The sequence below is a fragment of the Lingula anatina genome, chromosome 7 (genome assembly GCF_051362555.1).
Source record: "Lingula anatina isolate TDL-2025a chromosome 7, LinAna3.0, whole genome shotgun sequence".
NCBI lineage: Eukaryota > Metazoa > Brachiopoda > Lingulata > Lingulida > Lingulidae > Lingula > Lingula anatina.
In genome coordinates, this window is record NC_141773.1 from 7,569,901 (window position 1) to 7,597,277 (window position 27,377).

The 27,377-nt window shown below is 38.1% G+C and overlaps 1 protein-coding gene across 1 annotated transcript; it reads left to right on the forward strand.

Moving 5' to 3' along the window:
- The first annotated feature begins 3,617 nt into the window (after window positions 1-3,617).
- LOC106166893 (uncharacterized) lies at window positions 3,618-24,702 on the forward strand. Its single transcript, XM_013545558.3, has 4 exons — window positions 3,618-3,767; window positions 14,717-14,946; window positions 21,183-21,283; window positions 23,749-24,702. Exons 2-4 carry the CDS (start codon window positions 14,735-14,737, stop codon window positions 23,826-23,828), a joined length of 393 nt encoding a protein of 130 aa, XP_013401012.1. The 5' UTR covers window positions 3,618-3,767; window positions 14,717-14,734; the 3' UTR covers window positions 23,829-24,702.
- Window positions 24,703-27,377: the final 2,675 nt, after the last annotated feature.

The window sequence follows — 27,377 nt, forward strand, 5'->3', positions numbered from 1 at the left end:
TTTGGGGCCCGATGAAGGACCCCTAAAAAGTTTGGTATTTTAGAGGGCGAACGGTGCCATTTGTTACGATTTAGAACTATGATTAACCTAGTCAAAATTCTAATTTCAAGAGTGGACCATTGGTGTGATTTTTTTCAGAAATCGAAGGGGGGGGGGGTTAGGAATCCCCTGACACCCCCTTAATCCGCATGTGATGTGCACGCCAGGCGTCGGTGCACGTATCAATCATTTGGACCTTTCCAAATGTCTGAAGTTCCCGGGTAGATTCCACTTCGTATAAATACGAACTGTACCTAATGCAATCCCTGTGCAAATGTTAACTTCTCAAAGATAAATAAATCACTTATTTTTGAGATTCAGCTCCAACAACGAATCTTTCGTAACCATTTCAAACCATCATTTATTCTGTTTGTTCATTAGGTAAAGGGGAATTTCTCATTCGCCAGGGACATGGGTAATCTGGAATGCAGCCTGATATATTGGTCGATCATCTGCACAATGTGGTCACTTTTGGACACTTGATTTTCAATAAGAGCAACTTTCCATGTCAACAAATTATATAGTACTAGACATAAATAAAACCCTCAGTCAAATATTCAAAACAATAATGCATACCCAGCGAGCATTTAATATTTTGGTTCCTATTTGGTTATCTTATGACATTGGCCTTACCCAGTGGTTGGGTACTACACATATAATATATTAAAATATATGATATATTTTAATGTTTGTGGGAATGTGCAAAACTGTTCACCAAACTAAATAACTCTCACCTTGAGATAACCTTCGTGAAATCTCAGTTTTGAACATAATATAAGTTTTAAATAACTGTTGCACTTTTGCAGCATATGTATTCCTGGAAAGAGGACACAATTGACCCACATCAAACCGACGTGTAGGTTCCAAAGCAGAAACACGCTGTATATTTTTAAAGGAGAAAAACGAAGCACTCCTTATTATCTGACCATCCACGAGCAATGTTTTTTCGAAGTTGGAACCTTTCAACGGGCATTTGAAACCGTAAAACAAATAGCTTTAATTTCCGTGCAGAAGCCACTAAAGTATACCGCAGTACGTAAGATTGTGTCTTGTGCTTTATTTGTGGAGAACAATTCTGGGATTTAGGATACGAAGAAAGTGCAGGAATGTTTTTTTTTTATAATAGGAAAAAAAACAATGTCTGTTAACAGAATTTTCTTTTGATAGAAAGTAGTTAGTTCGAAACACATATTATGTTCACAGCACCACAGCAGAACAGAAGCCACGTGTTTGAATAAATGTGTTCGTGTGTTTGCCGTTTGGTAAAAAAAACACAAAAAAAAAAAAAAAACAAACAAACCATCAAAACATACGATGATCAAATTGGTTCCCCGGTCTAATCTTTCAAACATCCTAACATTTTTCAAGTCCAATGCACATCTTTTAGTCTAACTCAAAATGTACAAAATATCTTGAATACACGCCAACATACCTTTTAGCGGTTTCAGCTGCTGCACATTTTATTAATACCAAAATCCTTCATGCAATCCAATGCATTTTCAATGTAGTACATGCAAGTATTTCATTTTTTAAATGGCTTATCTCGTGTCCTATTAGAATAAACAAATAACAGCGTGCAGAAATGGCATGGCAAATAAAACATTTTCACTTCTTGAATTGGCGGGATAATCGTCTAATGTCCACCCGTCAATTACCATCAAAACCAATTCTGTTCGTTTAGAACTAGTCGCCTCTTACGAAGCATGCGCAGCCGCTTGATACCTCTCATGAAAGGTCTGTACTTGTTAAACCAATCCTCAAGAAGTGGTTTCTGCTTCTCAAGTGTTGCAAACGTGACTTTCAAACTGATCAGGGCGCCAATTATCAAATTCAAGTAACAAAGGGGAACTGCAATCAACTAATTTAAAGAGACACTATAACTTGGTTTGGTTAATCTGAGACAGTTTAAGCTTTAATCCAAGTAACAGCAAATCTCCATTACCACACTTCTTCGTAAAGAAACTTGCGTAATGACTGGCAATATCTGTCTTATATTGATTTTTTGTACTACCGATTCGCGCATGAAAGAGATCAAAGAGAAAGACAAAAACTGAATAACTTCTGTTTGCTTCATTGGTTTATCAGTCGCATTTTATTGATAATCATGATCTCGTTCATATACCAGGTACTAGTATATGCTGCATCTTCTGGCAATCCAGATTCTGTGGTCTGTCGCGTTTTGCAAATGTTGGGTATAATAAAAAATCACCCTTGTTCTATTAAGTCCACTTTAAACTGAACGGCGTTCTTTCTGCGTCCCGTAATACGGCCCCGTTTGAGACTAATAAAAAATAATACTTGATGTGCCAACAACTGGCAATGATGTCAATGATACTTGTATCTTTTTTCTACGGCTACAGCGATGCCAGTTTCATGGTCCACAAAGGACGCAGAAAGGATGCCGTCCAGTGTTATATGGGTATTAGGGATGTTCAATTGACGGTTAAGTTAAGTAGGCTGTAATATTTGTACAATTTTGTTTTTGTACAAGAGAAAATCGTTCAGGGTGGGTGAGCTCACTTCACTCTGAATGCCTGTCTGTCTGCTAGTTGTTCAGCATGTGTGTCTGCCTGTCTGTCTTTTCGTCCGTTTGTCTGCCTGTCTTACTTTGTGACTATGTGTGTGTGTGTGTGTGTGTGTGTGTGTGTCTGTCTGTCATCCTGTCTGCTTGCTTATGTGTCCGCCTGTCTCTGTATCTGCATGCTTGCCTGTTGATCTGCAAGCGTTTCTGGCTGTGTATCTGTCTGCTATACGGTCTGCCTGCCTGTCTGCCTAACTATGTGTCTGCCTGTCTGTCTGCCTAACTATGTGTCTGCCTGCCTGTCTGCCTATCTATGTGTCTGCCTGCCTGTCTGCCTAACTATGTGTCTGCCTGCCTGTCTGCCTATCTATGTGTCTGCCTGCCTGTCTGCCTATCTATGTGTCTGCCTGCCTGTCTGCCTATCTATGTGTATGCCTGCCTGTCTGTCTATCTATGTGTCTGCCTGCCTGTCTGTCTGTCTAACTATGTGTCTGCCTGCCTGTCTGCCTATCTATGTGTCTGCCTGCCTGTCTGCCTATCTATGTGTCTGCCTGCCTGTCTGTCTATCTATGTGTCTGCCTGCCTGTCTGTCTGTCTAACTATGTGTCTGCCTGCCTGTCTGCCTATCTATGTGTCTGCCTGCCTGTCTGCCTATCTATGTGTCTGCCTGCCTGTCTGCGTGTTTTCCTGTGAGCGTCTGTGTGTATGCATGCCTGTTTGCTTGCGGTCCGTCTGCCTGTGGGTCTGCCCACAGGTATGTCTGCCTGTGGGTCTGCCTACGGGTATGTCTACCTGTGGGTCTGCCTACGGGTCTGTCTGCCTGTGGGTCTGCCTACGGGTCTGTCTGCTTCTCTGCCTGTTCATGTATTTCATCTTTGCTTATTTGTTTTACTACCTGTTCACCTTGCTTCTATTTTTCAAACCGATTTTCCTTTCTACTCCCACGTTAGACGTTTTAATTTCAACTTCCGGGGTATTTTTATGCTCGCGTCATATCCCGTATAGGCCTTCATATTAATTGATTATAGAAGCTTAAACCTAAGAACACGCCCCAGCAAATTAACAACGCAGGGATCATCCCGAGGCTACCTCAGCTGTATTTAAATGGCGATCAGCGTTCGATTCTTTCACTTAAACTTAAGCCAGCATAGCCGACTCTAGACGCTGGAGAAGTAGTGCCGCCCAGCCCAGCTAACTCAGAGTACAAGTAAGTATGCTGGAGTGAAAGTGTTGGACTGGCGTGTCTGTATGTCTTTCTCTCTCTCTCTCTCTCTCGAATGTGAGATAAAGAAAAGGAGAATGTGAATAAGTGGGCTTCATGAAACTTCTAACGTAGTTAACTGTGGTAAAAAGTATTTTTTTCCTTCGAGTGACTTTTTGTCTAAAGGAACGTTCGGTAGACTATTTTTGTAACTAAATGTATGTGCATAACTATGCTGAAAAAGAAATTATTGTTAGTATTAATCATCAATAAGATACAAATATATATCTTTAGTATTCTGAAAATGTTGATTACTTTATATACAAGCTGTTGAGGTTGCTAAGAGTGGAAGAAAGCCGATAAAAAAGTGCCAAGACGAAAGTGTAATTAACAAAACTAAATCAAATCATAGTTGAAAGAGCTTATTTTATTGCGTGTGTGATGCCCATAATTAGTATTGAACACAGTAGGACTTGCAAACGTGTCATGTTGTAAGGATCTTTCATGAACCGTAGCGAAGGTTAAGTCGTATATCAGTTCTTTGGCAGGAGTGTGCAATGTTATTCGTTTCATTTTTTATCAAATCCTCAAGGAACATTTGGAATTGTTCTTAAAAGCCTCAATGTTCAGCATTCTACGTGCCAAAAAATTAATTCGATATCGACAGTGAATTGTGAGGTAATAGGTCTGTCAAGGGGGTTCATTCCTTTACGTACTTTTACATAATGGTTTTCTGGTGAACCCCGGGAACGAATTCACTTTAGCTTAATTGCCTTTGCTAATTTTCGATTGTTTAATGATATTGACTCAACTTTTGAGTCACAAGTTATACAAGGACATTCTACATTCTAAATATTCCAGAGTTCTGCTCCATTTTCCGTCAATCCTACACGCTGTATTTTTATCGCGTAGCGGCATGCTCTCTCCATTGCTTTATGTGATGACATAAAAATAGGATCCCTCTTATGTTAGCTCATCATAAATGAGATATTTTAAGAAAGGAATAGGACCTAAAATGAATTAATTCTGTGTAGAAACAATCCCATTTGTCGGCGATTTGACAAGGTACATTGAGCGTCTGGCAAAGAACTTAATCTAATTTCATCAGCAAATGTTTACTTTACCTCGATGCTGTTTGTCGATCAGTACACGTGGAAAAAAGAATTACAAAGAGGTATAGATATAGTTTTTTATTGAGTGTTCGGGCGATTTTGTTTGTCTATCAGATGAATATTCAGACGACGTGTTCATTTCTGCTGACATCGAATATACAGGGCTACGTGTAGTCTCGGTTTTTGTGTTATAGACTGCATGTCATATAAACTAAAACATGTACAGAATCACGTTAATGCTTACAGTTCATTTACTGTTTGAAAAGATAACCAAAGAGAAGTTCTGGTAATGTTACGATACAAATAATGCACCAAATTCTGACAAAATATCCATTGTCTAGGCCAAGAAAATGAGGTATATTATGATATTAATAATTACCTAAAAATAAGCCTGCTCAAACACTAAAAACCAAGACCAAAAGAGTGCATTTCTTTATTTAATAATAATATCAGTCAGCAAGATTGCCCAACACCAGGAAGTTCGTGAGTAGGGTGCCTTTTTTTTAGCTTTTGTCACAAAAGATTGCAAGAGTATTATTAAACAACTTCTTGAATTGCCAGTACCATTCACAAGTCGAATCACATAGGGTGCTTGATATTTGTATTTTAAAAATCAAACCTTACGGGCAAAATAAACCAAAATTGGGAGCATTGTCAGTATCTGAGACGAGATGGCTCTATTCTGAAAGCCTTCCAACGGTTCACTGACGTATATAATGGCATTACTGCCGTCCTTGCTGTCTGCTACTTAGTTATATACCGACATTTTGCTCAATTCGTACCAATCAGTGTAACTTAATGGGCTTAAGCGAATTGCAATATCTATTTGAATGGTAGGTCGACGACAGCACTAACCCAATCGTAGATGTTGGCAGTTTGAGCTGAGTGTTTGTCTGATGATGACTTTGGTGAACCAAGGTGACGACCCTTTTGACAACCTCATGTCACCTCCATAATACAAACAGAACATGGAAAGTCGGGAACAAATGTCATATTGAAAGGGTAGTGTATGAGAATAGCTTTGTCAGCCACTTTTTCTTGTAATGGCGTTTGATGAAACGGTGTGTGTGTGTGGGGGGGGGGGGGGGGGAGGGGGGTATATGGATGTATAGATTTATTCTTCCATTTCTGCAAATTATTTTGTCTTTTCATTTCCTGTATTTCGATCTATCTTACCCAGCAAGCAACCCTAAGAAAGGAAAAAAGAAAGATTTCAGATCTCCAAGTTTATAAGTAGAGGTAATTAAATAATGCAGATAATCTAAAATGTGCCCCAAAATGGTCATTTTAAAAATAAAAATTAATAAAATGGCTTTCCAATGTATTGTTTCCATTGGCAATTGCTGTTTGTCCCTTATTATTTCTGTTCTATATAATTAGTTGGCCAATTAAGTCAATTACCTTCGGATTAAAAGATTAAGACGCCTCCTCTTTTTAGCATCGTACGTATATATAATCACTAGTTTTTCCATATTTAACTCAACGACAAGAGGCGTATTAATCTCTTAATCTGATTACATTCAGCGAGAGTTCCCGAGGATTTGGATCGTTCTAGTTTTATTTGGTAAGAGTCTTTAACTTCCAACCGGAATTCCATCACATTAAAGACAGTTGTTAGTTGGTGTTCTCTTCATATAGGGTCCTTGTTTCAAGTCCAAGTGCTCAATTAATCTACACTAGGGTAAAGAAGGGGCCTCTTCCGGTCATTTAATATGATACTGAGGCAATTGCAAAGATATAACAGCTGTTTTGCGTGGGGAAAGTGGTTCTGCATTTTTCTTGACGCAGGCACGGGCATTAAAACTTTTATGTCTCCTCCATCCCAGTGTACCACAAACTTTCATAGTCCCATTCAAAACAAGAAAGAAGGAAACAATTTAAGACTGCCAATTGTTCGTGATTTGGCCAAACAAGGCCGCTTTTCAAATTGTTGCCTGCATTAAATGTTATTGCCTAAACTTTTCTTTGTTGGGGTATTATTCAACCGTAAACAAAAGGCATGATAAGCTTTTATTGCATACCATTTTGAGCGGGTTACATTTTACTAATCAAGGAATATGGAGGCGTTCTGATAATCCCCAGGCATTACTGAGCTCACAACTCGTGTTTAAAACAACTTTAAAACCGCTCATTGGCAAAAATGTTCATTAGTTTGGTAGTTGGATTATGGATAATAATTATGAGCAACCCACGTTAGTCTGTTGAAGGACTAAAATCAGGCTGGCCGCAAGCTCACGACAGGAGAGATATTTTCAGCTTGCTAAATAATTATCATCTATGAACGTCAAAGCCGTATATACGAAATAGTTATGTAATATCCGGCACCTATTATATGCTCTGTAACCCGAAAATACTTCATAGGCAGAAGTGTTAATAGCATTACAACCATATCCAACAAAAAAGTCCGTCGTGGTTTTTTTTTCTCGAAATTTACTTCGCAAAAATAAAATCAGAAAATAATGTTTATTAACATGCATCTCTAATGTGATAAATATTCGTCTATGAGCATGGAATTTGTTCTTGCATTACAAGAGTGCGGACGCATTTACCAGTAATGATTTCGTCTTTTTAGATTAGAAATCTTTTTGTTATGCTAATCTGGTGAGGCACTGAGCGAGGGTTTGAACAGTTCCCAGGCAGGAGGAAAGATGTTCGTTTTGGAGTCCTGTCCCTGCCACTCCAACGTTCGTCAGACATCGCTTAGTCTGTCTGTCTAACAGGTTTGATATTTTGGCAGCTTGCTGCCTTTGAAAAGTTTAGTCGTCGTTATAAATATTTTAGTCATGTTTATCTGCTATCATGTCCCGTTTCCTCGTGACTACGACAGCCGCAAAATATTGGCTAAGCTCACAAATCTTTATCGTTCTGTGTTTTTCACACTAAACCAACGTATTCCTATTTATACAGTCAGGTTGGAGAATACTTTGGGCGCTTTGGTCGCAGGGAATCGCCTGGGGACGCAAGATGGTGCCCAAATGACCTCAATGGTCGTCCTTGCGACTTCTTCTGATCTATTTCGCTCTGCACTTATTGCCTAGAAATTTCTTGGTGTATGGAACTGTATGTTTTGCCTCCTTAAATTTCATTTTCCTACGCCTTTGGCTGCAGCAGCCAGAAAATGTGAATTAATGAAAATTGCATTTTACCCTGAAAAGACTGAAAATTACTTTATTGAGTGACGTTTGGTTGCATTTAGTTGCGAGCAACATTTGCCAAAAAGAAATAAATATGAAAAGGCTATGTCCTAGACAAAACTTTTGCCTTCTCAAAAGATAAATGATTTGTAAAATTCCTTAGAGACTGCGTAGGAGCTGCATTAATACACTAATACTTAACCTTTTATGCCGTCTTCTATGATGGAAAGACACTCACTGAAAAATTGGGTTTCCGACAAGGTTCATACAGTGGCTTCCAGTGGTATTTTGTCTTCGTAAGTAAATTAGATGCCAGTCGTCAGTAGATTAAGGTTGCTGAAATTGCCTGTTAAAGATAGCGTCTTTCTCATTGCTTGACGAACTGCGTTGTTTTCTGTGAGAGGGGGTTTAAGAGGATCGAAAGGAGTGCGTTCTGACAGTGTGACGTTTTCCAGCAAAGTCACATACCGGACCTCTATATCCAGTTTGTAATCGGAATAGCATAGGCAAAATCTTAATGAAAGTTTAAGAGTACCGTGTATGAACTTGTAGATATACATGAATGTGTCACCGGAAATGGAGCTGCTTGAAAAATGTCATGATGGAGTGAATAAAGGGATTAAAAGTCCCATGACACTCAAAATTCCACAATTAAACTATTTTAAACAACACATAGAAATAAAATAAATTCCATTTCACCAACGTGGACTAGAAAGATGGCTACCCTCCTTAATAATCTTTTAAAAGATCACTAGCGCGAGAAACAATCTTCCCGATTGTGATATCTACATCTTATTTCGTTAATAATGGAGTAATTTAACAAAATAACCAACCTGTTTTTGGCCGGCCTAGAACAATGTTTAACATAATCATCCTCTATTAGTAGATTTAAAATGAAATGCCAAAAGTTATATTTTCTTTTGTCGACTTGGTCAAGGCCTTTGACTTCATCTGGCACATCGGTGTCTTTTAAAAATTAATCAAAACTGGCATTGGGGACATATTCTTCAAGTCATCTAATCTGTGTAAGACTAAAATGAAACATTTGCACCCGCCAAGGACTGTATCGTTCCAATAAATATTCTGTTTTATGCAACGGGACAAACTGAGCCCTTCCCTCTTCAATATTTCTATAACTGTTAAAGGTTTCAGGTCTGATCAACCACTAATTGATGCACTGCCAATTGATTGTATTATACATGCGTGTCACCTAGTAATACTTAGCAATTTAACAAAAGCTTCACATTCTTGATATACTGTCTGACAATAGTGCTTGAGCTAAAATTGAAATGAAGCACCAATTCCCACAGGAGCAAAATTGAATTCTTAAGTTTCATAACTTACCACAGGGAGCTAGGAAGGCTTACTACAAACAAGAGCAATATTTCCCGAAGGGGAAAACATATTTAAAACAACGAACGAGTCTATACGTGACTTTTCGAGCACGTGATGGTGCTACTTGTGTGTAAATTAGGTAACATTTGTGTTTATCTTCCAATTAAATGGAAACTGTTCTTCACGTTAAAACATCAGATTTGAGGGGATGCATGTTATTAATTTGAATAAATGGTATTAAATCTGAATATCTTCACCGGTATTTTGTAAGGCAATAAACATAATAGATAATTACATAGTACCTATTGCGCCTTTCAACAAACTGAACTAAATGATTCTGGAACAGACAGAGTGGGTCTAAGGTATGGGGCAATTAAAAATGTACCGTTAACTCACCTGTTGAAAAACTCTACTTGCAGTTTTGTGTGTACTTCAAATTACAACTATATCTGTACTTGGCAAGCCCACCTAGGGCGTTTTTCTTTACCCGTTGAAATTAAGTTGTGTGAAAAATCATCATTATGACGTTTTAATGAAGCAGGTTGATCTTCATGAACAGGGTCGGTTCAAGGGCAATGAGACAAGTAAAACGGTCATTGTGGGTCACGATGGTTAGCTCCCATCTTGGCACAGCTGGCTTCTTACACCACAGGATAAATTATAAACCACTAGTTTAATTTCATTCTTCAGAAAAATATCAAAATAAAGATAACCTCATAGCCGGTATTCCGCCAGATCTAGATCTTTCATACTTTCCCGCCAAACTGAGATTGCCATTTAACTTTACAAATGTGACTGCATCAAGGATTTGGATATTGAAGTGCATCTACCAGAAACACCTATTTTTATTGAGAATACACACTATCAGGCCTACCCAACTACCAGACTCGGCACTTAAGGATCCTGAATTAACCGGTATATCGGACCACACTACCCGTTTTCAAGGTGTGTGTCAGATCGCATTTCGGAGTATCAGTCAGAACACCGACAGGATGAGCCCACGATCGGATGTCACCTTAATTGGATAGTAAACGATTGTCGTAAAATCGCTATATGATTTTAAAATCGGGTGCATAAATTTGAAAACCACCTAGAACAACCTTAGACTGCCACATTAATCTAATACAATGCAACCCCTAGGGTATCTGGACCAACTCCGACCAGCTTTGTAGTAAGATTTGGACAATATCCAAAAACACTCAAAGTTATTGAAGGCATGCCGCGCCGTCTGGAGGAGATTATTGCAGTGCGCGGTTCACACACGCTCTACTAGACACGTGGCTTTTCGAGCACGTGATGGTGCTACTTGTGTGTAAATTGGGTAACATTTGTGTTTATCTTACAATTAAATGGAAACTGTTCTTCACGTTGAAACATCAGATTTGAGGGGATAGGGGCCTACATTTTATTAATTTGAATAAATGGTATTAAATCTGAATATCTTCACCGGTATTTTGTAAGGCAATAAATATAATAGATAATTACATAGTACCTATTGCGCCTTTCAACAAACTGAAATAAATGATTCTGGCACCGACAGAGTGGGTCTAAGTTAACAAAAGTCCTGTGGCATGGCTAAAACAGTCTATATACTACGCTGAGACAATAAAAATCCAGCAATATGTATCAAACTCAACTGCTTTTCAGTACGGCTTAACCCAGATAAAATATGCCTGAATTATGGTCTTTGGCCCCGGCTAATACTGGGTTTTAGGCGTTATTACCTACCTGGGAGGTGGGGGGGAGGGGGGGAAACAGCCCAGTTCCCCCATGAAGAGCTGATAGCTAGGGCTGAAGCCAACATTCGAACAACAGCTTTCATTGCCAGTTCAAGTACTTTACCTTGCTTCAACCAGGGTAAAGCGAAAGGGCAGCAGGTGCAGTTTATAAAAGACTGGGGTTTCGCTGGTCAGGGTCAAATCTATGTCCACTTGCAGTTGCTCTGATATGATATAGAGTATCATATTTCTGTTTCCCATCAAAGAAACGAGACACAACTGCTTCTTAGAACTACAATGGTGAGTAATATTCGTCTTTTTTATACCAGGTAAAATTCAGTTTTTATAGGATCAGTGCATTAAAGGACAAATAGAAAGTCCACCAGTCTGCCAAATTTAATTAGAAATAACGAAATAGAAATGCACATATTTCGTTTATCACTCGTGTCAAATTCATCGTTTTCAAGGGATATTTCTGACAGCAATGCCTTCTTCTGCATCTACATAGTCCAGAGACTGGATAATTAAATATAGTATTCGTATAACTAGTTTAAAAACCACGTACAGTCCCTCTTTAACGCCATTGGTTAGTTATAGTAATCAAGAGGTCAAATGGCATCACAAGTGGATCCATTTTATATTGGTGGAATGCAGGATTACGTTGATAACCTGGTGAGAAACGGTACATCTTAGAATGCACAGCTTTGTAGTAAAATTTGGACAATAACCCAAAACCTTGTTACCCTTATTGAAGGCATGCCGCGCCGTCTGGAGATAATTGCAGTGCGCGGTACACACACGCTCCACTAGACACGTGGCTTTTCATGCACGTGACGGTGCTACTTGTGTGTAAATTAGGGAACATTTGTGGTTATCTTCCTCTGTATTGGACACTGTTTTTCACATAAGTGCATCAGATTTGAGGGGCTACATGTTATTAATTTGAATGAATGGTTTAAATATGACCTTCACCGGTATTTTGTAAGGCAATAAATAAATTAACATAGTTTCATTGTACCTATTGCGCCATTCAACAAACTGAAATAAACGATTCTGGAACCGGAAGAGTGGGTCTAAGTTTACAAAAGTCCTGTGACATGGCTGAAACAGTCTTATATATACTACGCTGAAACAATAAAAAGTCCAGCAAATATGCTTTTCAGTGCGGCTTACACCAGATAAAAATATGCCTGAATTACGGTCTTTGGCCCTGGCTAACACTGGGTTGTAGGCGTTCTTACCTACCTGGAGGGGGGGAGGGGGGGAGAGGGGGAGATACAGCCCAGCTGTCGCATGAAGAGCTGAAAGCTAGGGCTGAAAGCTAAAATTCGAACAATATCTTGCATTGCCAGACCAAGTGTTTTGCCCTGATTGCGTCAACCCCTAAACCTTAAGAGTAAAGCGAAAAGGCAGCAGGTGCAGTTTATGAAGACTGGCGTTTCGCTCGTCATTGTCGAATCTATGTCCACTTGCGGTTGCTCTGACCATAAAGCCATTCGATCGGCATACGCCACTTTCTTGCTAAATAATGCATCATTTTTTTTTGTTCCCATCAAAGAAACGAGGCACAACTGCTTCTTAGGACTACAGTGGTGAGTAAAATTCGTCTTTTTTTTACCAGTTAAATTCAGCAAGCTTAGGGAAAAATAGAATTGTTGGCCAATAAACAAAATACCTTTTGACGACATTTTTCTTATCTGTTTCCCGGCATGGACAACGACGATGGTGTTAATTTTGCCAATAATGAAACGAGTCTGGCCATAGACATCCCAGCAATGCAGGACTCAATAATAGTATAGACAAAAATGATCTCTAAGATGGGTCCCCGGGCTCGTTAAACAATAGCTCCCTTTTAACCGATACGAGTGAATACTTTTCAGCATATTCAGAGCTAAAAGATAACACGGGACAAGAGGTTAAATTGTACACTGTATGCGTATGAATGATAGACAGGTTTAATTATCTACCACCTATATAACGAAATAGACAAGTGCATTTACGCTAACAGATAAAGCGCGTCATCATAGAATCAGAACTACCAGATTGTCAGTGGTTGAAATGGCTTGACCTTCAACAAAGGAAGACCTCGCGGGGCTGTGGGTGTGAATTTCAAGAAATACAAATGACTTTCTTTGGAAATGAAAAAAAAAAAGGATGGGTCCTTTATGAGTAAGGGAGTTTAGATGAAATCTAGGTGATATCTTATTAAGAAATGTTAGGTGTCACGTTTGCATCTTGCTTTTTTTTTTTGCATTTCTTACTGATACTTTACCTATTTAAATGAAACGTTTTATTGTTAAAGAAAACGTTGCATATAATACTGACTTGCACTCGGTATCATGCACGCTTACAACAGAGTGCACTGAATGAGTAACAGTTCACCTTGCAAATCTTAACAAAACAAAAAACAAAGAACATAGCAAATTTTATATGAGATTTGTCATGCAACGCACCTAGGGTGTGTCAAAAATGAAATGAATACGAAAATAAGTCGCGATAGACTTCACAAGTAAACACAGTCAGCTTTCAAGGAACTGAATTGATAAAAAACAGACCTGGAGCAAATCGGTGCCTTACTCACAGATGTAAGAGGGGGATCAGAATAGAAAATGTATTCAAGTCTTGAAACGTGTCAGTGAAAATGTAGACGGGAGTGGGGTATAAAAGTGTCAAATAATGGACAAACTGTCATTAGATGTTCTATTTATGCTTAAATGAACTGTGCGCGCAGCATAAGGGACAGCATATGTAAGTCGTTCAAGAATTCAAAAGAAAACACCACCAGAACTTTAACTGCAGCCGTGAATCCATCCAGATTAAAAAAGTCTACCTCATTCAATCACTCTTGATCAGTAATGAATTGTTATATCTTCTATGGTATCCGTGATATTTGTTGTCTTCTACGTTTGCTCGTTTCCAAATGAAGCCTTACATCCAAAGGATGCTCCCAGATATCGACTTCGACTGAAATGCTCGAAACTTGCCCGGATATTATCTGTTGTAATTTAATAGTAAGTTTAGGAGAACTGTGTCCAAGATTGATTTTATAATTTATAGTGGTGTATGTGAAAATCTATGTCCACGGTTGTCTGACGATTAGAGCTTAAGGACTTATTCAGGTTCGAAATTAGACTACGACATGACCCATACACGTATGAGTTTTCGTAGTAATCTCGTTATTGCACTTTGACGAACGTTTGCAATGCTTATAATAGTATTGTGCCAACTGGCCATTGCGGTATCTATCTGTAAATAGATAAATCATTATCCCTTTTACGGAGTAGTTTACCGACGTATTCAGTTTCATAATCATTTCAGCAGCGTTATACGAGTAGGCGCATGTGACTGAGAAACTCAAATTACCGCACAGTAATGGCTTACACAATTAATTGGCCTTCCCTTTTCGTGACTGGCAAGCGGATCATGGAAAGTCTGGGAGATTCTTTCAGCACACTGCCTTCTTTGCTTAATTAGGAAACGTCACATCAAACGCACCCAATCATGCCGGGCGTCATTTTCCTAGGCGCTCCCTTTCGATGACGCCATACGCTCTGAGCTAATCACAACGCAGCATCTGTGCGACGTCCTCCGCGAGATCTGTACTTAGTAAAGCGAGACTAAAGAACATTTACAGAACTTGTCGTGATTTCTTTCAGAACAGACTTTATACCAAGATGCGCTCCATCAACACCAATCCCAGCAGCAGTAAGCTTACCCTAAGCTGTATCGCCATAGCTTTGATAATCCTAACTCAGGTCCTTGCACCTTGCTTCGCGCACCAACTGACAAAACCGCCAACCAGGCCGAGCTCGTTTAAGAATAAAGCAGAACTTACAGAATACCTAAGGAGGTTAAACGCATACTACGACGTTGTTGGTCGACCAAGGTAAGTGAATACGAGTGTGCCACAATTTTATGTGTCAAATAACTGACTCAAAGGCACAAAATAACCTTAACATTTTCCAGAGATGTATTCCATGCATTATATTTATCAACTATTTATATTATATCCAAAACCGTTGAAAGAATTACAATCCATAAACGCGTGTTTGAGTTCTAAGTCTTTTTTGGTTTTGTTTTACATTAGAAATAGAGATTGAGACTGTTGCAGTTCATTTTTGACGTTGGAAATAAGAAGTTTAAAACTCGAAAGCGGGATTAACCGATTGAAATATTATTCAAGGTTTTGGATTGGATATACATAAGTGATAAGGGGGAAACTGTCGAAAAATCCAGGGAAAATTCATTTATTTACATAAAGGTCTATCGTGCATCGTATGCCTTAAAAGTAGGGTTCTCGTTAGTAATCGTCGTCAGTAATCAGTAAACACAGGTGCCAGTAGTTTGCGTTATTAATTTAGAAAACTACCCAAAAGCTAACGTTAACCATAAGGGCTATGGAAAGTTGAAGATTTCTTGATAGATGACAACACGATACAAGTTTTGTTCGGAAGCCCACAACATTTTAGTTTTGTGCTTGGCTCTTGAGATAACGACACGCAAGTTATATTATTATACACCAGTTATATTTTACAAGGGAATAATCATACTGAAATTTTGGAGTGAACAATGTTACAGTCGGTAAGCAATACTTAACGTAACATACAGACTATTGACTATGTTTCCCCGAACTGAATAGGGCGACTTGAAGCAGATTACTACCATGGCCCATAGGAGCCTACGCGTGCGTCTTAACATACAAAGAAAACATGCACCGCGTCTATATCGTATGTTATCAAGCCCTATAGCAGCGGAACTGACACGGCCTATGCCACGTCCGTCCTTTACTACAGAGCTTCGAGACCCGAAAATGACATGACTGAGTGTGTTTCGCCACATGCTGAACTGCATAGATGCGAGAATCACACAACCCATGTCGCGTTCGTCTCTTTGAGCTTGAAATGGCTATATTATAAAGCTCGAAATTCACATGGTCATGTCATGGTCATTCACTAAGGCCCATAGATGCGAAATTGACCAGAACCACGCTGCATTTGTCTTATATTGTGCATCTTATAAAACACGTAATTGACATATAGTCATGCTTATTTCATAACTTCCTGGCTCCCTTAAATGCAAGATTGCATGACTTTTATAACATAGCCATTTGAAGCTCAAAGATTCACAGTAAGAGACGAACGCGACATGGGTCGTGTCTATCTCGCATCTATGGAGTTCAGTAAGTGGCGAAACAGACTCGGTCATGTCATTTTTGGGGCTCAAAGCTCTGAAGTAAAAGACGAATGCGGTATGGGCCTTGTCAATTCCGCTGTTATAGGACTTAATAACATACGAAATAGACACGGTGCATGTCGTTTTCGCATGTAAAAGGGAGTCTAAAAGACGCACGCGTAGGCTCCTATGGGCCATGGTAGATTACCCGACCAAACACGCTGCTGCTGTATACCTATAGGCGAACCGCAAGTGTTCTGGCAAACTACAACAGATACAGGCCAAATGTGGCTTGGGTTAAATAAGCTGAAACACATTTCCCGTGTCGAATTCAACAATTACATTACTGATGTATGTAAAAACACTTGTCAAAACACGTGTAATTAAGTAGCGATACCTGTTCTTAAATTACGTTTTTCACTTTCCTTAATCGTTTTCTTTTTTTTTCTTTTTTTTCTCACTTTTTCCACAATATGCCTCTAATCAGCAGAAATAAGACTCGAACCAAATACTGTAAAGACCTGCAGATTATTTGTAGCCAACGTGTTGTAAACTGCCTTTTGTTTAATCCTGTCGTACGAAGCAAAAAAAAAAAAAAAAAAAAAAAAAAAACTTGCCATAGAGAGGTTCTAGATTTAACAAATAAGCCGCCGAAGTACATACATGTCTGCCTTTGATCGTCACCTTTGAAAATGCCTATGTTTGACAACAGATAGTGATAAATTTATTAATCGCCAACGAAAAACTTGAAGTCTCTTCAGTTTTTTTTTTTCATTTTCGAGTACTCTGGGGAGCATGTAATCTAACCTTAACAATGTAACCATCAGTTTAGCTTGAGATTTTGTCTAATTTTAGGCGCAGATGAAAGAAACAATGATATATAGACAGGAGACCAAAATGACCAAGTCTATGTCAATTTGCCTAGGATCTATTCCATATGGCATCAATGACGGTCATAGATTGTATTTAAAGAATCAATTGCAAGGAGTTGAATGGGTGCATCCAATTACCTCTATGACAAATGAAAAGTACATTTGTATAAATGGCCATTAATTCTAAACACTGATTCCATGTTCTGAGTAGAAGAATTATGTTGCAATACGCTCCATTTTTTATAGTCGGGGGTTTCCGGGTTAAGGCCGTCAAGCACAGGCTTATCGCCGCCTGTCCCCATTAAGATAATGCCTCATAAACTAGCTACCGCTTAATCTTATATTGTTTAATAACAATGTGATTGATGTAACTGATACCCCTGTCTGTATATGCCTTTAGCAGTGAATGGCGGATAACGAGATAGACGGCAATATGTGGACACGTCCTCGTTCTGTCTCGGAACTGCTCCAACTGATAAAGCGTGTTGTACGTGTCCCGCATTTTCGAAATTATGACTTGCTCTGGCTGAAGTAAGCATTCTTTGGCACGTATTCCGACTTCTGTAAAAGTTAAGGTTGGCTGCTTTATGTAAAAAATGTCAAATCTGCCTCGTTTTAATGTGCGTTTATTTTTTTATAATTATCTAATTAATTTAATTAGTTATGCTTGGAAAAAGTGCGTTTTCAAAATACGCCTTTCCTATCCCGCAAGAAAATGCAGTAGTATCGAAGTAGCAAAGAAGCATTAACGCAGTAGTGGTGTGGAGCATATTTGCAGTAGCAATGCAGTATAGCCTACTGCAATTCTACTTCAAAAACTACATAGGGTTGTACATAGGAGGAGCATTAATGCAGTAGATTAGCAGCATGATAGAAGCATGTTTCAAATATGCTAATTAGCTCCCACATCGAAGCAGATTTGAAGCATGTTTGCAGTATGATTGCAGTAGTCTACTGCGCTGGAGTATCTACTTCGTTTTCGTGCGGGATGTCTCACCTACGTGGAACACCGTCGGCTTGCAAATCTGAAAATGTCATTGTCGACATTGTTTTAATAATAATAATAATAATAATAATAATAATAATGAGGAGATAACCAGGCTTCGAGGTTTTTTAAAAAAGGCAAAGATTTGGCAAAAATTTGCACGCTAAAGAACAAGAAACATTTGGGTAAAGGGGATCGTTGACCGTTGCAAAAATGCAAAATACGATACTGCTTTGTGAAAACACCAGGTAAGAAGAGGATGAAGAAACATCGATATAATTGTAAATGGTGTTCGTCTACGTTTATATATGATGGATAGGTTTCTCAACGGCTTTGACTAAGCTATATCTATTTGCTAAATGGAACTTTTTTGTCGAGATTTTCATGATGTGTTTTGGGTGCTTTAAAGGTGTAACACGCATTGCATGCCGCGAAGAACATCAGTCAACGCACGCGAAAATGACTTGTGTAGAACGAAGGCCAAAGCGTTATATTAATTTATAATTGATGTGTACTTTAAGCGTTTATTAAGTCAGCAAGCACTGTGCTTGTGGGACTGGTTGGGACAAAGCCCCTGGTTGTGCTTAATCAATACTCTAAAACACGAAACGCGGTCATTACAAGTTGTTTTAAAGCGGAAAAGATGGAATGGAAGGAATCAATGCGTTTCGATTCCGGATCCCATTATCTGCCAATTATAAACATTGATTTACTTCCTGTGTCCAACCACTGCCATGTTTCAAATTTTGGAGGTGCTGGGAGAGTCGCGAGGCGGTGCGGGAACATGTTTTCTTAAATGAATACAAGTTTCCGAATTCCAGCAAGTGCCCCCCCCCCAACCCCAGTTGCACACTGTTTAAATTCAAATTGGGTGAACAAGATGATTTAAAAAGGTAAACAATATGTAAATTTATCTGAAAAATAGTGATAACGCTTTCCTTTTATTAATACTTACAAAATATAGATTGAAAATAAAGATTAAAAGGGATTGTTTGTAGATCAAAACGTTACAATTTTGCCCAGAGTGATGGTAACCACCGTTTACAGTGAAACGGAAGATTATGTCCACATTATGAAGACTATTAAGGCACAAAGTCAACGTAAACCTTTATATGGCAAACTTTTAATATTCCCTGGAAATTCCAACAGTCTCACCTTATACATCAAGTTATAGCAAGAATTCATAAACCCATTTTGGAATTCAAAGTTTGTAGTCTTGAATCAATATGTTTATATATATATATCTCGTAGTAGAGATAAAGACTTGAAATTCACTCATAAGGGTAACGTTTAGGAGTTTAGAGCCCTTAAATAGGTTTATAGATAATAATTTACTCAACGTTTCTCGATATAGCACACGCTGGAGATAAGAGAAAAATGTTGAAATTTACAGGAAAACTGATTTTTCCTATTGCCTTTTGGACAGACCCTGTAATTCCCATACCAAGCAACTCTCCAACAAGACTCTTTATAACATTTTTAAGTGAAACAACATCACGTGAAAAAGGCAACTTTTTACCCCCTTCAGAATTGATACAAAGAGACCTGCCGTACAGGAAAAACTGTCTAAAAACCGTCAGTGTCTGGTATATATTTCGTATCTCGAGTAAAATTGAACTTTAGGACAGATGAACCGATGCAAATGCAAGCTAAATTAACCAATTTCTGAAACTAAACAACAAATTGCTATCCCTTTGTTAGGCAACTACAAATTCTGTATTTGATTTACAGACCATTTCCAAGAACATGTACTTCCTTACCTCGCCGAATTCTCCAAGGGAATGTGTCTCTAAAAGAGGCGAATGCTTGCGTCCTTAGAACGAGTATCTTTTTTTAAATAAATGAACTGAATTGTTGTGAGTTGCACCATCATTTGCGACCTTAAAGCAGGTATATATTTTCCCCGTGTGCCCATAGTCTGAAGTACAGGAATATAATTAGTCGTGACCTGTCAGATTAACTCAACCATGGCGTGATTTATACAACATATAATCGGCTTCTCTTGGAACAAGAGGCGCCCAATACCTAATCAGTTTTGTGTTTTTCTCTATAATGAATCCGTGAACAAATAAAATAATTTGCACTGGTATGGGATATATGATAGTTTTATATATGTTTTTTTTTTTTTAATGAAAGTATGGAAGTTGAACCGTGATACAAGCTGAAAAGTATACAAAGCAAATAACAAAACAGGCATAAGCATTTCTAATTTAGGTTTATTATCTAATCTTGCAACAAACAACAGTCTCCACAATTTCAATCTCATCCCGACCATTTTCAGACTACATTTTAAGTCTCATGTAGTTCTTGTTCACAAAATGGAGTTGGTGTTAGGAATCAAGGCAATGTTTTTTTTTTTCAAAATCAAAAAGGCACAGATATTGGTAACGTTAACTCTTCTCATTTCTTGCAGCTGCTCACAACCAATTACAGTAAACTTTACAGCTAACACGTACGCTTAGTTAAAGAGACAAATTGTAAATTTTCTGCAGCATATGTGATAGTTTACGCTACAAAGTGATTCCTTTAACGTTAGTGTTCCCAGATGTCCCGGCCATATGTGTTTTTGTTCGCCAAACCTTCCAAGTGGGGGGATTTAGGGTGGTGTCAGGGGGGTCCTGACCACCCCTTCGATTTCTGAAAAAAAAATCACACCAATGGTCACTTCTTGAAATGACTAGCTGAATCATAGTTCTAAACCGTACCAATTGGCACCGTTCGCCCTCTAAAACACCAAATATTTTCATTGGAGGTCGGCTTCGCATCCGCGGACCCCCCTTCAAATAATCCTTGATCCGCCCCTGCACCCGTATTGTAGGTGATTAAATATACATGTACTCTATTAATCTATCGTCGTGCAGGTTTCGAAATAAAGCAATACACTGTCTGGAAAAAGGTTTAAAAACAAGGACATGCTTGTATAAAAAAAAAAAAAAAAAAAAAAAAAAAAAGGACGGGCTCCCATAATTTAATGTGATGTGACAATTAACTCAACAACAGAAAACGTATGCCTGTTAAGTGTCGGATCTTTGATTTAGTATTAATATTGAAATGTACGATGATGACTGAAAACACATTATTGTGTAATTTTAGGTTTGGAAAACGTGCAATGGGTCCCTCGGAATATGGAGGAGGCCTAGACGACGCTGTAAATAACGTCCGATCATCTGTCATAGACCTGTTAGATTTTAACGGTAAGTATTTCTCACCCTTGAAAATATCAGATATAGTCAGCAGTGGACTCTTTTACTAGTCTCATTCCATGCGTGTTCACATACGTGTGCGATAACAGATGTGCACGCGTGTGCACTTTTTGGTCAGGAGAACCACGATCAAACATCCACTGACCTAACTGCCTGAACATGATTGAGAGGGAGACTGTTTCTGGTGACGCGTAATTGTAACTAGGGTAAAACTTAACTTATTCACGTTAACACATCATATCTTGTTCGCTGATCGTCATTCTTCAGTTTGGTATAACTTTAGTATGTTCGTAGGTTTAATTGCTTTGTGTCGTAACACCGCATATTAAGGGTTAATTTAAAGGGGTAGATAAGAGAGACACAAATCAAACATGTATCTACCCAAATGAACCCAAATGACCTTGTCAAATCATAATTGTAGTGAATTTATTTGTCCTATAAGGGCAGACTTTGAGAATGTATAGAACGAGCTTCAGACGACTGAAAGCCATGAAGAAACACAAAAACCTTGTCGACGCTTATAATAAGAGTTTTAACTTAACGACGGGAGGATATTCAAAGCAAACAGTTACATGCAATAATTTTAACAAAGTTTCAGCGTTTCACCATATGCAGTAATGATAGCATTATAATGGAGGTTATATGATAAAGTCGTCCACACCATGCCTTACGTAATGAAGCAAGACTTTTAAGTCTAGACTCATATGTATAGTGTGTTTTAGTTAAAAACACTGGCGGACGTGCGCCGGTCAAAGGGGGGTGACGTCCATGCCCAGCCGTCACTGTCAGTGTGAATCGCATTTCAATTTAGAGCTTTAAACAGCTGAACTTTTTGCAACAATGGTTAGCTCTTTACCAATTACCTTTGAAGTGGGAAGTCTGGATTGTGGCAACCTGCTATGACGACATTTAAAGTGAGAAAAAGAAGAAGAGTAAAAAAAAAAAGCGTCGAATTGGTGTACAATTAACCGCCCTGTCCTTAGCGTTTTATATCCTGAAATTGAGATTGAAATTAGGATTTTCACCAATCAGGGGTCGTGCAGAACAGAAACGCTTTTGATGTCAAGATAGCCAATATCATTTGCATGATTTGCCACATCCAACCGCGAAAAAACCATTTGCTTGACTCGGGGGTTATACAGTAGTAAGGCAGTGTCAAGAGGTGAAATTTTATTTGTTTTGATATACTGAGATAGTCAATCAAACTCTAGCGGAAGAAAGATAATTTGAAATATATTGCCTTTTGGACGTCACCCAATCTCTCCGATATCGGCACGTTGTTAACTCCATTGCTGGCACCAACAAAATTGTTTTCTATACCAATTAAGTCGCCTCATCTTTCCCGGAAATCGATTAAAAATCAAGACATTAATTACCTGGGTATTATTCCCATTTTCTGGCAAGTTTCCGAAGGTAATACCTCAGCACCTGTGCCATAGTTATGGGAACATTTAGTACGAAGAAAGTCGAATACAAATAATTATGAGTGTACATTTTCTTTATATGTGAAAAAAATGTCAAGTGTCACCTTCCTTTCAGAGTACTTTCATCCAAACGACTTGTAGGCCTATATGGTTGTAAAGATTGGTGTTTCGTTGACAGAGAGTTGATATTGTTGGAAGTGAAAAAAAAAAGAAAAAAAAAAAAAGAAATAGGAAAAATGAAACGCAGAGAAGTTAATTAAGCAGCCTGGCCGTTAGTCTGTGAACCGCAGCTCGTTGACAGCGCTCAAAGTTTTCATTTAATCACAGCCATTTTCGACCTTCTCTGAAGTACGTGTATTTCTGCGAAGCTTGACATGTGCAAATTTTCCTCAGAAGATCAGATAGATCATTCACTTCACTGAGGCACATCAGACTGGCCGTAGAGAAAGAATTCAATATCTTTTACTCTGGCGTGGACAAATCCGGGGCTATATCGACAAAAAGGTGCCTCTGTAACTCGAAAGGAAAACTCCACCGAATTCCAATCCGTTTTGCTGAATAAAATGGGTAGCCAGTGGCTAGCCATGTAAAAAGTGTATTAAAACTCAGTAACACAACAGCTTCTGTGGCTAGTTGTATTAAAAATGACAAACCTGAGGAAGATTTTGCAAAAATCTAGTTAACATATTATGCATTTTATAACCGCTGATGCATGGTTCTGTTTCCTCCGTTAAATTAATTGAGAAGAATTAATGAAGGATTGAAAAATATTGATATACTGCGACTTCTGAAATGATCCACTGAGATAATCTAAGAAAATTATGTCTCAGATTTCTAAGCACATTCTTGTAATTGTTGTCATTGCTGTAAGATATGAAATTTACTCCTCATACCAGTATATTAAAGCGTGTATGGATTCTGTTTTTCGTGGACTTTTTTTAATGATTTTAAAAATCAATTGCCTTTTTCTTCCTAGTCATCCTTGTCGACATACTCAGTATGAATAAATTCTTGTAATTTTTTTCTTTATAGGCGATGGGAAGCTTTCGTCCGCAGAACTAGGATTGGCATACTACTTGGATGAAATTGCTCCCCAGAAAAAGAGGCGGTAATGGAGCTGTGCGATATATTTTTTGGTATAGGCGGAGCCACCTGTACAAGACGGTCCTGATCCTGAACTTGTTGACACTAGTTGTCCATGCAATTCACATCCTTAAAACAGCAGCGATTATGTGACTGAAGGATCATAGTTGAATCTCAGGCATAACACATTATCAACAAATTCTTAAACACCACCTGCTTTCTCTTAAGCACACTGCCTGTTAAAATAACAACCTTTGGTATGAAAAGATTGATTGATTGTTATTCTGCTCCAGAAAAACCGTTCCGTTCTTGTAAAAACCTTTGGATAATTCTATTGAACTCTGATCGTTCTTCGATGAAAAAGCGTTCAGAGGACGCTCAGTCTCTCTAAATCAATTAAACCTTCTTTTTCGCTCAAAGCCCTCGGAAATAAATGTGGTCAGTGCGTTGCGAAATCGGACTTATCATACGCCGCTTTATAATAATTAGCAGTAGTTATTAATGGCCGGAAAAAAAATCTGGCCTGCAACAGGGAAGGATTAAAAATTCGGACAGGCTGAGCGTTCATTGATCGAGGAACTAAATAATACTAGTGAGAGCTAAAATTGTATTGAGACGGTATTGGATATCTTCAATTCAGAATATATTGGTTCGTTTTTTTTGGCGGTGCGGTTTGTCCATTCTTAATTTACTGGTCAAGGAGTAAAATTCACACATCTTGGTATATTTATATCTCTATCAAAGTTTCACATCTAAGAGATCCGGAAATGACGGTATTTTGAAAATTCAAATTGATAAGACTGTCTCTCTAACAATGTTCTTTCAATAATAATTAATTTAACTTAGCTCTTAATCCAAGGATATCTTTTTGGTATTATTTAATAAATTCAACTCACAAACTAATGCGCCTGGTGTTGAACAATGAAAGCATGCGTAATATAACAAGCGTATAAGGAATATTTAGTCATCCGTCTTGAATGAACTATTCTCTTTGAATATGATGACCCGTGACTGAATAAATTTCAAAACAAATGTACGTAAGTTAACAAACTCATTCAAAATTTGTGTCCCTTTGAAATAAGTATTCCTTTTTATTCGCTGGATACCATTAGTACATACAAATCAGTCCTCAATCCATATTACTCGAACTATACAATATCTAGAATGAGTTTTGTGGAATATATATATTTTATATTAGATAATGCTTGTAAACATTATTTTAATTGAATCTTGAAATAATTGTCCGGTTCCAGAGGGCCGGAGATACCGGTACATGTACACGTAAGCGAGTTCGGTTATCTGCAGGAAATGGTTTCTTTTTATAAAATCTTTCTCAATTTTCATGTCCAAAATCAAGAGGACAAATGATAATCATAAATTTTGAACTACATGTAGCTGTATAGTTATTTAAACTGATACAGCTAATGCAATGTCAAAGTTACCTTTCATTTGGTTTCTTTTTCCTTGAAAGAAGAACATTATGAACTTGAAGGTTATTATTAATGTGACGGCATGAAAACACATAATAGCTTGGCCTTAACGAGGTTCTTCTATACCAAATCGATAAAAAAGCACGCGAAGAGAATATGATAAAGGTAGACACAGAGCTACACGTAGGACGTACAGGGGTACCAGAGATGCTGAAATCTTTTGAGCCATAGACTACCAAAGCCATTCCAGCATACAATTTTTCTACATTTTTTGGCTCCTTTACATTATAACATTGCTGGATGCAAGGTTTCAATGATGGTAAAAAAATATAATAGTGAAATTGATAAAATGGATATTAAAAAATCTTTATTTTGTCTTGGCATTCCTTCCTCACGGCTTACATCTTCTAAATGTAGATATTTACATACAGTTACTGTCACACGGGCACTCTAAGTATGGCAACTTTAACACATCGGACTATTTATTGTTGTGTCCATTGACAAACGCGTTGAGTTACATTTAATATTCACGGTAAAAAAATATATATATATCATTTTTCTTTCCCACGCAGCGCAACTGATTACTGCTAATTGATTCCGAGTACGTCAAATCCACTTGTAAACCGCCCTCTTAGTTGCAAGGATAAGCAGGGATTGTCTTAGAACTAATCCGTTCTCGTGGACAACCCGTTCTGACGGATTACTGATGCAGGGGCCGCGGGCCGTGAATAAATCGCTGTCGTTCACTGTTCATGCTGCCTACCTGATTATTGTTCTGGTAATTTTCTCAGTTTTTAAATTTAAATCAAAGTTAACTCATATGGTGACTTTGGTCAGTGTTTCTGTCCAAACTAAAATGTCAAATAGATCGGTTTAGAAATTCTCGTTAAGCTCTTTGACCATGCAGTGAGACTACAGCGCATTTTCATCCCAGAGATGATCTCGGTTCTCAAGTAAAACATATTTTAATTAGTAAATCAACTGAATATACGACTTCAGCTTTTTATTTTGGACACAACACATTTTTAATTAGAAAAATACACGCGATTAATGGTTTCTCTGTATATTCAGTGATAAAGATAGGATGGATTAAACGTAAAGCAAATCCGGATTATTTTCGACTTCCAGAAGTGATCTATTTCCCACGATTTGAACGAGGGATTATTAAGGTAAGCAGTTCGGTATCAATATGAGACGGAATTTAAACCTTGCTGGCTCAAGGTTTACTACAAGGAGTCAATGAGCTTAATATTCGTACTTGTATGCTTTAATGTAAATCATGGGAGATGAAATAGCCTTTTAAAAAGGTGCATTGTTCTTCCCGACACGCATGACTGTTAATAGCAACGGCGCTTGCAGAACTACTCCATTCATTTGCTATTTCTCGGGCACATGCCCCCCCCCCAAATCACTTTTGAAGGAGTACATTTAGTTGGTCCTTTTTCATGTATGATAATAAATATCACTTAACCATTTTTCTAAAAACAAAATTCTCCAACTACTTAATTAACGCTTACTTTGATTGAACTTTTAACACAGTACACTTTATCGCTTTGAAATATTAAATACAGTCTGACCATAACTCAAAATTGATTACTTCATTTTTTCTCAATTGACCTGAAAAAAATTGATTCAGAAATCACATCATATGTCTGTTCAAAGACCCCGTTAGTGACTCATAAACCAGATACAATACTATAAGGTCCATCTAATTTTTCAAATAATTACCAATCAGTCTACGTAATTGCACAAAGAACCATTTAGCACTATCTGTGCGCCTTTTTCACAGTCACTTCAGTCCCGGACGATGATTTACAGCACTGATGATGATAATAAATAGGCAAGTTGCTACTATCAATTATACAGTATAATTTCTACCGCCGCTAAAAGTCTGCCAAGATAATGAAGAAGAATGCAGTTACTTGCACTGATGGCTTTGGCATGTCTTTCAATTAAGAATGCAGACCTATTTATCCAGTTTAAAAAGGAAGACAAACCATATGGCACGAAGAGCGCCATTTCACAAAATCCACTTCCACTCGACTAACCTGATTTAGGCCCCATTCAGAATAGGGGACTTACTAGTCTGAGGGTCAAATATGGCAACTCACTACAAAGCTTACCTTCTAATCCGCTAATAGACACTGA

Coding starts and splice junctions, on each gene's coding strand:
- LOC106166893 (XM_013545558.3), top strand. CDS start 14,735: ATGCGCTCCATCAACACCAATCCCAGCAGCAGTAAGCTTACCCTAAGC. Junction 14,947..21,182: donor GACGTTGTTGGTCGACCAAG/GTAAGTGAATAC, acceptor GTGTAATTTTAG/GTTTGGAAAACGTGCAATGG. Junction 21,284..23,748: donor AGACCTGTTAGATTTTAACG/GTAAGTATTTCT, acceptor TTTTCTTTATAG/GCGATGGGAAGCTTTCGTCC.